The sequence below is a fragment of the Limulus polyphemus genome, unplaced genomic scaffold (genome assembly GCF_000517525.1).
Source record: "Limulus polyphemus unplaced genomic scaffold, Limulus_polyphemus-2.1.2 Scaffold4236, whole genome shotgun sequence".
In the NCBI taxonomy this organism is placed as follows: domain Eukaryota; kingdom Metazoa; phylum Arthropoda; class Merostomata; order Xiphosura; family Limulidae; genus Limulus; species Limulus polyphemus.
In genome coordinates, this window is record NW_013669846.1 from 1 (window position 1) to 12,241 (window position 12,241).

Below are 12,241 nucleotides of genomic sequence, written 5' to 3' on the forward strand. Positions count from 1 at the left end.
ACATTACAGCTAGTGCAACCTTTTAATAACAACGTTACAGCTAGTGCAACCCTAATGAGAACATTACAGCTAGTGCAACCTTTTAATAACAACGTTACAGCTAGTGCAACCCTAATGAGAACATTACAGCTAGTGCAACCTTTTAATAACAACGTTACAGCTAGTGCAACCTTTTAATAACAACATTACGGCTAGTGCAACTTATTAATGACAAAGCTACAGCTAGTGCAACCCCTTAATGACAACATTACAGCTAGTGCAACACCTTCTCTGTGCTACTAAATCAGGTAGTTTTTTGTTGTTATAAGCGAATGCCTTTGTTTTAACATGCTATCTTTGGGTTTAATTTAGATGACCAAACCTAATAGTTATCGTTATAACTCATTAAGAACTTTTGTAGCGACAACTCGGTAAACCTAATAGTTATAGTTATAACTCATTAAGAACTTCTGTTACGGCAATTCGGTAAACCTAATAGTTATAGTTATAACTCGTTAAGAACTTCTGTTACGGCAACTCTGTAAAACTAATAGTTATAGGTATAACTCATTAAGAACTTTTGTAGAGACAACTCGGTAAACCTAATAGTTATAGTTATAACTCGTTAAGAACTTCTGTTACGGCAACTCTGTAAACCTACTTTACAGAGTTGCCGTAACAGAAGTTCTTAACGAGTTATAACTATAACTATTAGGTTTACAGAGTTGCCGTAACAGAAGTTCTTAACGAGTTATAACTATAACTATTAGGTTTACAGAGTTGCCGTAACAGAAGTTCTTAACGAGTTATAACTATAACTATTAGGTTTACCGAGTTGTCGCTACAAAAGTTCTTAATGAGTTATAACTATAACTATTAGGTTTACAGAGTTGTCTTTACAGAAATTCTTAATGAGTTATAACTATAACTATTAGGTTTACCGAGTTGTCGCTACAAAAGTTCTTAATGAGTTATAACTATAACTATCTAACAGAAACACCTTACAGATATTTAATATCCTTGTAAGGGCCAATGACGAACGGAGCCAACGTATAAAAGCGTCTTTTTGATTCACTAGCTGTGACCTGAAGTCAGTTTAGTTAGATCTGCTAGAAATATAACTTTATTTCTGTAACGATAACTCAGTAAACATGGTAAAAATACGTTGTAATAATAATTCATTAAAAACCTTAGATTTATTTCATCTGGTTGAATAACTTATAATGTTTTTTCTTCATGTTATTTTACTCACCGAAATCCGTGCCCACATACTGATAGATGAAGCAAAGAAGAAGATTTGGCACTAATATATTAAAATCTTTTTGAAAATTTTCATCGTTTTCTTACCTCTAAAAGTACCTTATCTTGAGGGAAATACGCGTTTCTCAAACGAATATAGCATTTCATTTGAAATTTAGACGTTGTTACTCGGTCTGATGAATTCCGATGTGCAGTCAAGTTTCGTCGAATACCAATCGATAACAGTAATGTTATAAAAGATTTCCAACATCTTACTATGACACTACTGTTACGAACAAGTGCCCTACATCTTACTATGACACTACTGTTACGAACAAGTACCCTACATCTTACTATGACACTACTGTTACGAACAAGTGCCATGCATCATATTATGACATTACTGTTACGAACAAGTGCCATACATCATATTATGACACTACTGTTACGAACAAGTACCCTACATCATATTATGACACTACTGTTACGAACAAGTGCCCTACATCATATTGTGACACTACTGTTACGAATAACTGCCCTACATCATATATTATGACACTACTGCTACGAACAAGTGCTCTACATCATATTATGACACTATTGTTACAAACAAGTACCCTACATCATATTGTGAAACTGCTGCTACGAAAAAGTGCCCTACATCATATTATGACACTACTGTTACGAAAAAGTGCTCTACACCATATTATAACACTACTGTTACGAACAAGTACCCTACATCTTACTATGACACTACTGTTACGAACAAGTGCCCTACATCTTACTATGACACTACTGTTACGAACAAGTGCCATACATCATATTATGACACTACTGTTACGAACAAGTGCTCTACATCATATTGTGACACTACTATTACGAAAAAGTGCCCTACATCATATTATGACACTACTGTTACGAAAAAGTGCTCTACATCATATTATAACACTACTGTTACGAACAAGTACCATACACCACATTATGACACCGCTGTTACGAACAAGTACCTTACATCATATTATGACACTGCTGTTACGAATAAGTGCCCTACATCATATTATGACACTAGTGTTAAGAACAACTTTCCTGCATCATACATCGACACTAATATTATGAGAAAGTGTCCTATCTACCTAACATCATGACACTTCTGTTATGATGTAATTTTATTACTAGAATTCCATAATGTCACGTGGGTATAAATAAACCTAAATTTCACGTTAGCCTAAATGATGATTGAAAAAAAAATGAAAACATTCTAGGATTTAATCTTACTTAGATCGAAACGTTTACTTATATTTCCACTCTTAAGGTAACATTTCGCTATAATTTGTATTATATTAGAAATATTATTTCTTAAGCTTCTTCAATACGTGTTAAATAAACTGAGTGTGTAATGCAAAATTTATTATTCTCAATTTTGTTTGTTTCACATGGGTCTAAAGGAGGATACGAAAATGGTCAAACTTAAAACAATATTCTAAAAACATCAACGTATTACCAAGGAATTGTCATAAAATGATTTAAAAATAAGTGAAAAGTATTACCTTTATATAAAGTACGTTTATATAAACTTCCGAGTACAATATATTTAAACGATTTGAATCCCCAACAGTTTGACAATAACCCTGTAGTATATTTTATATTGTGAAAAGCTCACCCTTCTTCCTGTATGCTTTCCATATTCCATCTAATGTAGGAAGACAACGGTTTTCTAGCGCTCGTGTCATTACTCTGAATACACCGAAATTCATAAGTGCTACGTTTGGTGACTTGACCGGTATGTCTTTCATAAGTGCTACGTTCGTTTACTTGACCGGTATGTCTTTTTATGACGTTGCATAAATATCTCTTCCATTATCCAGCTGCTTGAGGTTTGGCGGTTGAATGAATATGTTGTAGAAGCAATTTGTCTAAACGTGACTTGTTACGCTTTTCCAGATGGAGGTTCCTCTTGATTATGTTGCATAATATTGCCTCGGCCATATGGATGGCTTTTGCCACTGACTTTTGTGTTCTTAGATATTAAAAAACGCAGCACCTGACTTCCCACAGCTGAGTTTATGAATATACAAGCTATCAATGTTCGGTGTCATTAGACTACTAACGAAAAAATGTAGTTCTGATACATTACATTTCACCGATTTAATATAACATACCTAACCCTAGGCATGAAGGGCAGATTTTTATTTTTTCTCTCTATCTTTATTGTATAGGTCCAGACTTTCTACTTCACCCTTTCAGGAAACCAAAGAGAATCCGAACAGCATTCTCTCCTTCCCAACTTTTGAAGTTAGAACATGCTTTTGAAAAGAACCATTACGTCGTAGGAACTGAGAGAAAACAACTAGCCCAAATTCTCAGTCTCACGGAAACTCAGGTGAGTTGCCAGTTTTGCCTTAGAAACCCAAGTGAGTCTTCGCTACTCATGTCACAAGTTAATTACTGCGTCAATACATTATTCATTGAAACGCATGCATACAACGCAACAGAATCATTCGATTGCTCGTAGAAATTTAAGTGAGTCAGAGGGATTAGCAGTGTAAATGAAATGAGATGGTAAATTACACATAAAATGTTGAAATTAATCATGTGTGTTACTCTAAAAACACTGTGAGACACAAGATTACTCTCGAATAACGCAATCACAGCATGACTAATAGAAATTTAAGTGAGTCACAGCTTGACTAACTGAAACTTAAATGAGTCATAGCCAGCCTAAAAAAATTCAAATGAGTCACAGCATGACTAACAGTGAGTCAAACCCGGATTAACAACAATTCAAATTAATCACGGCCTGTGTAACAGAAACTCAATTAAGTCAGCTAGTGTAACAGGAATTTAACTAAGTCACGGCCTGTATAACAGAAACTCAAATCAGTCACAGCTTATATGAGAGAAACGCAATTGAGTCACAACTTGATTAACAAAAATTGAATTAACTGACTAAATGAAGGTGAATCACAGCTGAAAATAAACTTAATTGAGTCACTACCTATCTAAGAGAAACAAATGTGAGTCACAATCTGTCTAATAAAACTGACAGGCGTGATTATTTAACAGAAACGTATTTAACTATCAGTTTAGTCTAAGTTAGTCAATGGCTTAGTTTAAGCTACAAGGGTGAGACGCAGCATGCCCACTGGTACTAGAAGTGTGATTAGTTTTAACCCAGGTGAGACAATGCTTTAGTTTAAGATGCTGATGTCTTATAAGATGTGATTTATATTCCAGATGACACTCTGGTTTAACTGACGATATTCAGGATATTTATTATAACTCATTTCGGATACTGGTTGAGCTAGTTACTGGTGAAACACGGTGATCTAACTGATCACCAGTGAATATCCAACTCTAATGCTTGGTGTTAATATTATCATTATTCTCTATAGTGTGAATAAGTAATTTCATAACCAGACATTGATGCCAACTTGAAGTTCAAGTAGATAAGTCCTACAAATGATAAACACACTCAGAATCTAAAATACATTGACAAACACACTAATACACATATCTCAACTTTGAAAATTAGATAAAATAATGCAAGTGTAATTAAGACATAAATACATTTCTAAACTCAAAATATAAAGTTAAAACACTACGCACGAATAGATAATTCAACTTAGAATATAAAGATAAATAGTGACAACTCTGACAAACTGTAATATACTTTGTAACGTAATACTGTCATAAGTGTCTTCTGTACAGTGTGTAGTGTCAAAGCAATGTTTATTGTGTACAGTGTGTAGCGTCAAATCAATGTTGACAGTCTCGTAATAAAGGTTTTAGATTATGTACTTAAAATCGTTGATTGTTTGAATGCTCTAATGATCTGAGTTAATGTTAACCTCCTCAGCCTTGTACAGTGGTCTGACTATTGTAGTTAACCACCTACTACAGTGATCTGAAGTACCTGTAGTTTAACAATCTCGTTTGCCTAATAAAGTGATTTGTCAAAAACAACATAATTCCAAATTTGATATATCGGGTGACGTAAGACAAGATTTGTCGAAACTCGAGTGAAGTCCAACATCCCCAAACTTAGATATAAATTCTAAAGTAAAACCTAAAATGCTGTCTTTTTCTTTCTTGAAAATTTAGTTGAGACTTGACAGACCGTTAAACATGAGACCCACTTAAGCTAAACGCCAATAGAAAGCTCAGTATTCCAAGATCGTGGAGGATTAAACGCTGAATTTTCACATTATATTATCATGATATTCCGACATTTTAAAGAAACGTAGACGATAATTCGAGAATACGTAGTTTCGAAACACGCAGTGTCTTCTCGAAATCTTTAAAAATGTGACTATGAATGTCACGTTTTCGTGCTTCGTGATCGACTATTGTATTTATAGACAAACCAGGTTCTAGAATCTGGAATAATTTGTACTAATTAGTTCAGTTTATTAAAGGCAAGAGCAATGTTATGGTGGGTTATTTAAAAAAAGAATTTTGTAAGTTTCCAGTTTGTTTTTTGTAGTTAAGCACAAACTTACACAATTGGCTATCGGGTATCGAAACACAGTTTTTAGCGTTATAAGTCCGCAGGCATTCCGCTGAGACAATGGGGAGGATATATTTTGAAACAACTTTATAGAAATAATTTACTTGGATAACGTTTCCACTGCCCCTGTATATTAAGGTTGTTGCTAATTCCTGGATTTTAGTCTATGTTGCCCTGTTTGTTAAAGTTGTCATTAATTCTGTTGATTTGAGTTTATGCTGCTCTGTTTGTTAAAGCTGTCATTAATTAATTCTGTATATTTGAGTTTATGCTGCTCTGTTTGTTAAAGTTGTCATTGATTTTGTTGATTTGAGTTTATGCTGCTCTGTTTGTTAAAGCTGTCATTAATTAATCCTGTATATTTGAGTTTATGCTGCTCTGTTTGTTAAAGTTGTCATTAATTCTGTTGATTTGAGTTTATGTTGCCTTATTTGTTAAAGTTGTCATTAATTCTGTTGATTTGAGTCTATGCTGCTCTGTTTGTTAAAATTGTCATTAATTCTGTGTATTTGGTTCTATGTTGCTCTGTTTGTTAAAGTTGTCATTAATTCTGTGTATTTGGTTCTATGTTGCCCTGTTTTAAAGTTGTCATTATTTCTGTTGATTTTAGTTTATGCTGTCCTGTTTGTTAAAGTTGTCATTAATTCCGTTGATTTGGATTTATACTGCCCTTTTTGTTAAAGTTGTCATTATTTCTGTTGATTTGAGTCTATGCTGTCCTGTTTGTTAAAGTTGTCATTAATTCCGTTGATTTGGATTTATACTGCCCTTTTTGTTAAAGTTGTCATTAATTCTGTTGATTTGAGTCTATGCTGCTCTGTTTGTTAAAGTTGCTATTAATTTCGTGGATTTTATTATACTAACCCTGTTAGTTTTAGTTTGCACTGTTCCGTGTGTTAAAAGTTCCTTTACTTCTTTAAGTTTGAGTTTACATCGCCACTGTATATTAAACGTAACAAGCAGTCATAACTAAACAGATCCCAGCTTAACGTAGTCGTAATTTTAAAATAGATCGTTCTTTACTGAGGAATTAATACCTTTAGCCTCAAAGTTTTGATCTAAACCGTTGGAACTAAGATTCGTCTGTTTTTTTTTATTTATCCTATTCTTTAAGATTATCCGAGCCTAGATAATTATTGTGATGCAGTAATCAATAATCTATTTAAGTAATTTAAGATAGATCTCTTTCTATGGTATATTAGTTGGGTTTCTGAGTTCGTGTAGAAATACTATTAGTAACTTGTCAATTTCTGCTTTGAAACAGACACACTCCATGAGACATTTAGGCTCGAAACGTGAGAACTGTAAGTATCAGTTAGAATGTAGTTGTGTAGGGTGTGTGTGCCTTAGCTCCGGTCTTTCTTGCTGGTCGGCAGGTTCACGCCACAGCACCGACAACGCGGGTGGGCCAAACTCACTTTATCTGTCCACAACGCTATCGTGGTCAGAAAAACATCATATGAAAATAAGATCTGGATCATAGTTAAACGTTTATTGGCTGTAGTCTGATCCTTAACGAACGATCGCACCGCCTAGGGCCTTGAAAACGCTGTAGGTTTGATACTATCGCTTACATTGACGGTTGTCAATTGTAATCTTAGCCTCAATGTTGATGGTGGGGAAGGGCCTTCTTAGAGATCACGAGCCAAAAAAAAATATATACGCTTTGGTATGTGTGGAACATTTTTTTTAAAGGCCGAAGAGTCGAGTCCACCCTTGTTTTGATTTTTCCTGTGATCCATGAAATTTAAAGTTTGAATCAACCTGTCTTTAACAAAGAAAGGGGTTAAAATTTACAACCCGTTATCTTGCTATTTCGTTATACAAGGCTTGTGTTATCCCATTGCAGGTGGCATTCCCAGTGTTGCAACTGGCAGCACCATTGATGTTTTATTTACAATACCACGACAACAGCAAGGTTACCGAATACAGAGGGTGGGCTGTCTGTCCGTTGTTGTTATTCTTAGTGACAGAGTTCATACATGTTGCTGCAATAGAAATAAAGACTGGTTAGAGGATTGGGAGACCAAAGCTGGTCAAATGCTCTGTGTGTAGAAAAACTGTTTCTTGGACATATAACTGGACTATTTTCGCTTTTATTTCTAACATAATTAGTTATATAATCCGAAGATAGCTTCCTTGTTTTCGTACTAAGCACAAGGTTACTGAATGGGTTCTCTGTGACGTGTCCGCTGCAAAGATCGAGCCCCAAATCTTAGTTCATTAAATATTATCAGGCTAACATAATTAGTTATATAACCCCGAAGATAGCCTATATATATATATTGATATTAAGCACAGATTGCAGAAAGGGATTGAACCCAAAAGTTTAGTGTCACAAGCTCTCGAGATTATTGCCGAGCAATGGAGAAGGAGGAAGGATACCATAGTTAAAATTAAATAACTAAAAGTACAACCTAGAATTATTATCGTTAGTGACATGGTTGCTGAGACAGTGAAATGGAAAGTACTGAAAAATCGTACGGTCGTAATTTATTTCATAGATATAGTCTACCTATCTATCTATGTTATAATATTATACTCAGTCATGAAATATAAACCGGTAAAAGAAGACATTGTTTTAACGTCTAAATATTAACTGTTAATTTATGGATCCGTTTGTTAGAATGATAACTTGTTTGTTGAATTTCGTGCAAATTTATTCGAGCATTATTTACGAGAGTCGTCACTAAATTTAAAGTGATAGACTAGAGGGAAGGCAATAAGTCAATACCACCCACCGCTAACTCTTGGGCTACTTTTCACCAACGGGTTTGACAGTTACATTATAACTCCCGTACGGCTGCAAGGGCGAGAATGTTCGGCGACGGGTTTCCATACCGTGACCCCCTGATTGAGAGTCGAACTCCCTAACTACCAGTTAAAACAATTGTAAAATCTAAAGATGTTATCTGAGTATTGTCGTTCTGTTGGTATAAACATGATTTTTAAACAATCATTGCTCTTCTATTAATGTAAACAATTTACCTGCTTAATCTAGTCCACACCGAAACAGTTGTTGTTCATGTAATTGGTGATCTAAGCCACTACTGTGTCTGTCTGTCGTATCCCAACATGCCTGATGAGCCCTGGTACTGGGCAAAAGGCCACGTCAGGACTGGATATGGTTGATAAATTGTTATATATTCTTCTTTGTTTTCACTCAAGTTCTTAGAATTTGTGATATAAATATTATCCCTTCCTTATTGTTGTTGTTCTATTTATATACATTAGTCTGTCGCTATTTTTCTCTTATTGATATAAACATTATTATTTAGCTACTATTGTTATTTATATTTTAGCTATTGTTTTTTCTATTTATAGAAACAATATTCTTTGCTGTTGTAATTTATATTTTAACTATTATTGTTGTTGTTGTATTGATATAAACAATATTATTTAACTACTATTATTATTATTTATATTTTAACTAACGTTGTTGTTGTTGTATTGATATAAACAATATTCTTTAACTAATATTATTATTATTTATATTTTAACCAATGTTGTTGTTGTATTGATATAAACAATATTCTTTAACTACTACTATTATTATTGTTTATATTTTAACTATTCTTCTTGTTGTTGTTGTTATATTGATATAAATATTTTCTGATATGTTTATGTTAGATACAGAGTATCGTGTATTGAGCCAGTTTGATTGAATAAAGCAGCATATGGGAAATGCAATTCCAGCTTGTAGCTTTCTTATTTTACTGTTTCACTTCTCACTAAAACGCTTTTATTAGAGAGAGGAATTAACAATAGTTTTTAACGCGCATCGATGAGAGGAGTGTGTTCAACACCTTTAAGCTCAGTAGTTCTGATTAAACAAACACTATCTGAGATATGTTCCCACATACCTATATTCTTTATGTTTTACTTCAAGCCTCTCGAACGATTTTCAGATTGTTTCAGAGTAACAAAATGTTAGTGCTAAGCAAATTAAAATTTTCAATTGTATCATGGGTGAATAAGGTGTTAATTAGAGCATTTAGGGAAAAATATTAATAAACAAACTAGGTTGTGACTTTTTCAACTGTTACTAATTTCTGATCATAGCAAGCTACCTACATAGACCAGTTAACCTATTAATAAATATTTGAAACACCTTTTTTATATAGATTACAATTCATTGGTTATAGTTGATGAACCTTGCCGTTAGCAATGTTTTCGACCACAATCCTAATAATATCTTACAAGTTCGGCCGGCTTAAGAGGTTTAGGATAGTCCTAATTTCATATAATAAGATAATAATGCAGAACAGCTTTCATAATAAAAATATATAATAAAACAGTTACAGAAAGTATGTGAGTTATCTTACTCTTTAGGAGTTCGACAAACCAGTTGTGTATTCTTATCGATAGTTTACACATTTTCTTCTTACCAGGTGAAAGTGTGGTTCCAAAACAGAAGAACGAAGTTCAAACGACAGAAGCAAGAGGAACAACAAACAAACAAACATCAGGAAGAATCACCTTCCAATAATAACACTGATGACGTCATTGTTACAGAAACAAATTCCCGAGATTCCACGGACTTGGATTTACAAAGCTCCTTTGCCCACGATCCTCCTTCCACTACGGCGCCTTCTTGATGATTTTACTTTCGCATGAATAATCCAAAACATCACCCCTGGGGGCGAAAAAACAAAACAAAATCTTTTCATAAATGCGCTGTGAATTCGGTACTTTATTTTAAAAGTTAGTTTTTCGGGCGTTTACAGTTGTGAACTAAGCTACAACGAACTACGATCAGTATATAGGTTTTCTAAAGGGCTTGCCAATAACTAGCCACTACGAACCTCGGAATGGTTGATCAGTTTTTGTTCTGCACTCATTTAATAGGCGTGAGTAGATGTGAGTAGGCGAAGAAAACACGAACAGTTGTAAAATCGGTGCACTTACATGTGTTTTTTACTAGATTATCATGTGAGTTTTATGGGAAAAACTTGTGTGAATTGTACAGTACATTCAGATAATTAACATAATATGTATTGTAATATTCAAAATTCTGAAGAGACGTCATCGTTTACAATAAGATAATTCCGTATCGTTTAATAGTTCAGCCTCTCATAAACTTGATCTTCTGTTGGCTGAGTATTAAAAACTAGAACAACGTGTATTTCTAGGGTAGACACGGCTGTGGTTTTCTGTCATATAAATCCAAACTGTTCATGTAAAATATAATAACGGTTTTTATTACTTTAATTAACTAAAATTCTTCAAACTAACATGATCAGTTGATTTTAATTCAATATAGCAACTCATATTCAACTAGCTGTTGTACCTGTTCGACACACAGGAAAGATATAAGGGTCCCCAGCAGGTGATTTAGGGGTGTCAGGTTCGAACGCTGACCCCCTATGTCACTCTTAGGGAGCCCTATTGTACATGAAAGGTTTGGGGACAACCAGTCTAGTTATAAACGGATGGATACATATACACAAACTTTTCTCAAATATTGGTTTAGTTACAAGAATAACTGCACAGCAACAAAAGTTTAAAACAATTAAGGAAAAGGGAAAATGTGGCTCGTATTATTAAAACCTCAGAACATCTTGATGTAATGATACTTGATCGTATTATTAACATCTGAAGACTGAAGATCTTGTGTAATGATGTTTATCGTATTGTTAAAACCTGAAGACTGAACACATTGCTGTAATGATATTAATCGTATTGTTAAAACCTGAAGACTGAACACATTGATGTAATGATATTAATTGTATTGTTAAAACCTGAAGGCTGAACATATTGATGTAATGATATTAATTATATTGTTAAAACCTAAAAACTGAACATATTGATGTAATGATAATAAACGTATTGTTAAAACCTGAAGACTGAACATATTGATGTAATGATAATAAACGTATTGTTAGAACCTGAAGACAGAACATATTGATGTAATGATAATAAGCGTATTGTTAAAACCTAAAAACTGAACATATTGATGTAATGATAATAAACGTATTGTTAAAACCTGAAGACTGAACATATTAATCGTATTGTTAAAACCTGAAGGCTGAATATATTGATGTAATGATATTAATTGTATTGTTAAAACCTAAAAACTGAACATATTGATGTAATGATATCAATCGTATTGTTAAAACTGAGGACTAAACATATTGATGTAATGATAATAAACGTATTGTTAAAACCTGAAGACTGAACATATTAATGTAATGATATTAATTATATTGTTAAAACCTAAAGACTGAACATATTGATGTAATGATATCAGTCGTATTGTTAAAACCTATATATTGTATATACTTCGGTATGCAGATATTATCAAACTTTAGAATTTTAGATAGAACGACATCTGATGTATTATCTTGGAAAAAGCCGAAGATCTCAATGCACAAAACGTATCTTAGTTATGGGGTAGGGAAACCATATAGTTAAATCTAGGATTGTTTTTAAAACTGAATACTGAAAGTCGAGTGTTAATTATTATAAATAAATATCATAATATTATAAATAACAGCATTGTTGTAAAAATAGGAA

At 33.4% G+C, this 12,241-nt stretch overlaps 1 protein-coding gene across 1 annotated transcript; it reads left to right on the forward strand.

Moving 5' to 3' along the window:
• Nucleotides 1-3,434: 3,434 nt before the first annotated feature.
• On the forward strand, nt 3,435-11,842 carry LOC106470821 (homeobox protein EMX2-like; the record flags this gene model as incomplete). The annotated part of the gene is made up of 2 exons (XM_013931391.2): nt 3,435-3,598; nt 10,117-11,842. Coding segments are annotated over 2 exons (371 nt in total), but the record flags the coding sequence as incomplete, so codon positions are not given.
• Between the last annotated feature and the right edge of the window lie 399 nt (nt 11,843-12,241).